This window comes from Eurypyga helias, unplaced genomic scaffold (genome assembly GCF_000690775.1).
Source record: "Eurypyga helias isolate BGI_N326 unplaced genomic scaffold, ASM69077v1 scaffold11593, whole genome shotgun sequence".
Taxonomy (NCBI): domain Eukaryota; kingdom Metazoa; phylum Chordata; class Aves; order Eurypygiformes; family Eurypygidae; genus Eurypyga; species Eurypyga helias.
In genome coordinates, this window is record NW_010239386.1 from 28,098 (window position 1) to 33,167 (window position 5,070).

General features: G+C 39.3%; 1 protein-coding gene across 1 annotated transcript in view; it reads right to left on the bottom strand.

The window, feature by feature from the left end:
• The window catches only part of LOC104506992 (pleckstrin homology domain-containing family G member 1-like), a gene marked incomplete at its 5' end in the record, with an annotated part of 29,972 nt that extends 26,085 nt beyond the window's left edge, over nucleotides 1-3,887 (bottom strand). Inside the window, 1 exon segment of the mRNA XM_010148143.1 lies at nucleotides 3,742-3,887. Coding sequence (XP_010146445.1) covers nucleotides 3,742-3,887 — 146 coding nt within the window.
• Between the last annotated feature and the right edge of the window lie 1,183 nt (nucleotides 3,888-5,070).

Below are 5,070 nucleotides of genomic sequence, written 5' to 3' on the forward strand. Positions count from 1 at the left end.
CCTTCTTATGTAGCACCTTGATTGCCATCATACCCCTACCGGTGTCCTGTAATACCATGTTATTTCTCCTATAGGACACAGTAATGCAACATTAAAGATTTTCTACATTCATGCAATAGGTTCAGGTTTATGCAGTAAATATGCTAGTGGCTTGTATCTACCTTATACCCCATGGTATAAGGGCTGTGCTTTGAAAATATTGTTCTCTATACTGCACTCTCTTCTGTCTCACCCAGCTGGCAAGAACAGGAATGGTAAGGGCAGTCTGCCACTGTAAAAATAACAAATCTGTCATGCCCAGGAACCCTGAAAAACTTAAATAAATCCCTATAATACCAAGCCGGCATGTGAAAAAGCGGGGCTATTATTATAGGTTCCATCTAAGTACCTGGCAGAAGAAACAATAGAGAAAGGCATTAGTTCACCTAAATATCCAGAGGTTTTACATTGTTCACAGAGGGTACCACAGCTCTCGGCCTCCGTGACTCGGTTGTGCCACCCACACAGGCAGGAAGGGAGCACGAGGCAGCACCGTCAGAGGAGTGCCATGCTCTTGCAGCTGATCCACTAACAAGATTCAGACTGACGTGCGCCCCAAGCGCCAGCGCCATTTAAGACCACGTACTGAGTTATACAGCTTGGATTACTACGGGCTGGACAAATCCGAATCTGCACGATCATCATCAATGGCTAACGCTAACTCCTTTGGGATGAGAGCGGCAAGCATAAAGAGACTGACAACTTTTCATGCAGTGCATTCGTTATCTTTTCAAGTCAAATGAATACAAGACTGATTACAGTATCTTTTAGGATGCTTTGATTTTATGGAGTATGAATTATTTTCAAGACACTGTGCTTATCTTCCCTCTGTGGGTAAAGATTTTCAATAGGACAAAACGTGGGACAGTATCAAGCTGGTGATTGACTACAGGAGGTCAAGAGAAGTGAGGTAAAAACATGTACAGGTCTGCAAATAATCACCATATTTGCACACACAATTCAAGCAAAGCTTTTTTTAAAATTTTACTTATTTTACATCATCACCACACCATATTAAAGAAGACACAAGCATTTGTCTCCTCCATTTTGACCTGAATTTGAGGAAGTGAGAGATGGTAATAACAGAGCCATCAGACAAACCATTTTGGTGGAATGAAAGGAATGGAAAAACATAGGAAGGAAACAGCATGGTTTGGACTGAACCCATGACAAAAAGAACCAGTTGATGACCAAGTACTACACAGTCTAGCCATAACTGCTAAAGTAATGGTGTTTCGGAAAAACTTCATTCTCTCAATGTCTGACAGAGCACAAAAAACCAAACATGGACACAGTAGGCACAACCTGGTCTTTATGGTAGAATACTCTCACCATACAGAATTCTGGAAAATTAATCTGAAAAGCTGACTTCCAGTAAAAAAGAAAAAAAAACAATCAAGAGAAATTTAGCTTTGATATTACTTCACTGTCACAAAAATCTGTGGCCAAGACTAATCTTTTTGCACTCAGAAATAAAACCCCTTTTCGATTAAAGGTGAGTTCTTCCAGGTTTTGCGAAGGCTCGTCCTGACAAGGCAGCCCTTACCACCATGAAGCTCAGAGGACAGGAACTGCTGAATACGGCAGATACAGAAAACGGACTGCACTGTATTTGTGTGCTTCAGTAGTCACCGATGGACAAGGACCATGCAGGATGACCTGTGTCAGCAGCAGAGGTTTCACCTTGGCCTCTCCTAAGATTATCTGAGTGTTGACAGAAGGACTAAACCCGAGCAGATTTCTCTGCCGTTTCCATTTCAGAATCAAGTCATGGTATCGGGTGGAGAATTTATCCTAAACTGACATGGAAAGAATCTCAGCAAGAGAGGGCAGGGAAGAAAGGCAGCAAATGCTGACTTGAGAACACTTCCCCCTTCTGAATACATAAATTAACAGTGGGGGAAAAACCCAAGACTAAAACCTTTGCTCATTGATAAATGGTCAAATTCGAAGATGAGAGAAACAACGTAATCCTGGAACTATAACATCATGATCACAAAAAAAATCTGTAACTAATAACATGGAACTGCCAAATGGACCTTTTTCAAGGGTAAAAATAAATCAAAAAACCTCTAGAGTATGTTTAGGACCCAGAAGCTACATGCCAAGTTTCTCACAGAAAGGAATTTAATCCTGGAAGATATATTGGGATCTACTATGACTGTTCAGTCTCAAAATCTCACAATTTCCATGTAGAATTTAAAGTTAGAAGGCCTCAAATACATTAGTAATTTACTAGACGCTTTGGATAAGTTTACAGCATGTTTAAACCATTATAACATATTTATCTCTAAAATTGCCCAAAACTGTTGTAGGTTTTGTTTTTCTTTTCAACCTCTGCAAATATATATTTTTTTTTGCAACTCAATTATTCTCTGTAATGACTGATCATACTTGAAGGTATTTTTATTAGGCAATATTTGCAATGATGCTGGTATAAATGTGTCCTAGCTAGCAAGTCTGCCATTTCTCTAACTTCAGGACTGTTGGTTCTTTTTTTCATCCTGTGACTGCTGGGAAGCTGCAAGCTCACACTCATTGACTCATGGCTCTGAAACTCATGATCAGGCTACCATTATGCATTTTCCATCATTTAGACATTCAGTCAAGTCACTTACTGTAGCTGAAGCAGGACACAGCAGCTTTCTGGTTAAGTGTATTTCTATTGCTCTGCAGCAGCTGTTTTAATTTTCAGGGAAAGATTTTAGGTTTCATTTTTGTCTGTAAGTTTTGAATAGATCCATCCTCACTCTTCTCTTTGATACTGAACAGTGATCCCAGTAGCTGAAGAATTTTAAAGTAGCTTCCCACGATGAAGGAAAAACATTGAAGATGCTCTTTGACACAAGCCCACCACTTAAGAATCCTCTTTCAATCCAATTAAATGATCTAAAGTTCTTCAAAGAACAGAGTAGTTGGGAGATGTTTCATCAACTGTAGCAAAGCTAAGAGAGCTTTTACAGGAGTAATGCGATACAAGAGACATAAGGACTTCAGCCATTACGTTTCTTGCATCGATTGAATATTCAGGTTTTCCTTAAATGCTGAATAAGTTAATTATTTTTATAGTAACAGAGGATTCTGAAAAAAGTAGCAGTAGCATGCTCCGATACTGCAGGTACCACACAATGTGGCACTAGCTATGCAAGAAAGAAATTTTACTTCAGGCTCCCAATATACACTAGAATCCCACCTGGGGAGTTTTAGAGAAGGCTGAAAAGATACTGAACAGAAACCTCCAATAAATCAAAAGGTACTTGAACACACTTGTGAGAAATTAATTCAGGGAGACCTAGTAGTATAAAACACTGCAAAAGCCAGGTCTGGGTGATGTATATCAGTACACAGAAGGACCCAATACAGTAGGAATAAACTGACATCTGTTTAGTAAGGTGAACATTGCATTCACAGTACTCTTACATTAGGCTCAGTTAGGACACAGAGCAGGTTAGGCTTAAAAACATGGAAATACCCAGTATGAAAACAAAAAAAAGGAAATGGAGACCACATTTGATTCACAAAATAAGCAGCGAAAAAAAAGCGATCTCAGCAAACTGAACCTGCCGAGAATCAAAGATAGACCATTTCTCAGTTTATACATCTTAGCTGTATTAAAGTGACCAAAGATTATTTGCCTGGCTTGTTCCCTCCCCATTAAAGCAGGTTATTGGACTGTTTTCATTTAGTTAAATATGAATTTACCTGTTGAAATGGTAGATATCTCGTATGTTGCCAAACAGGGCTGAGCGCTCTTCTGTCCCCAGGGAGAGCTTGGTCTGGTCAGTGATACAGTCGAGGTAATCCTACAAGAGAAATGAGAAGGAGGCCTTCAGACATTTCTTCCTCTTCTAGACCAGTACACGGAACCATGTTTTATTGTACAAGATGAGTCTCTTCATATCAGTTTCACCTTATTATTACAGTACAGCCTTCAGTAGCTGCTCTGTGAACAGTCACTCTATTATGAAAGGTAACAGTAGTCATCTGTTCAGTGAAACCAAGAAAATAACAAAAGACTGAGTGCTAAGTTATAGCTCTTAGACAAGACAGCCAACATTTCGCTTGCTACCGATAATACAAATGTATTCAGATTTCACTCACAATGACAGTTTAATTGATCATTTAACAGTCTCAAAGACAAAAAAATGTAGAAGTAAATGAAGAACATCATTTAACGCAGTCTTAGTAACAGAAAACCCACAAAATGAAGAGCAGAAAGCATACAAGCAACACAGGCTGAGAAAAGCAACCACTGCAAAGCTTTTTCTTTTTTTTCTTTTTTTTTTTTAAATCACAGTTAAGAAAACAACACAGAGTTTGTAGAGGACAGATCTCAGTGTATATACGAACATGCAATTTAACCACGCACACAATGACATTGCAAACTACATCGCTATATACCCTAGCAAAGATTGCCTTTGGCATTTACAAGAGTGATAGTGCCTCATCCAGGGACTTTAACTGAATAGGAACAAGACAGCTAGAAAAAAAACTCGGAGCAGCAGTGTTCTGGGAGAACAACTTTCTCATGGCTACTCTGACTCTGAAATGAGCTCAGCTCCCCAAGTGTCACCTTTCATTCTGTTGCTGCTACAGTATTAAAATTTCTCAGATAAGGGCAAACAAATCCAGCAGGCTATTTAACTACAATTCATAAACTGAGGAACCCAATGTGCTGCCACATTCATGAAGAAATTCTGCTGGAGGATGGAAATAAAGTAAAAGTGAAAACAGCTGAAACAATGCAAAATAAAAATAAATAAAATCCCTTAGCCTGGGGCTAGACAACGTGGTGTGGCAGTCTCCCAAAAGCAACAGAGCATTCCATGGTGCTGCAGTGAAGGAGCCCTGCAAAATGTCAACAGGACTGTGAATACTTCTAAGATACAACTGTGTTCCAGAGTTGTATAGGAAAAAAGGTATTACACAACACATACATTAGACAAGATTTATTCTCCGTGTAAATCTAGTGAAGACAAAGGGACCGGATCAACCCTGGATCTGACTTTTGGATTTTAGATGCCCTCATAA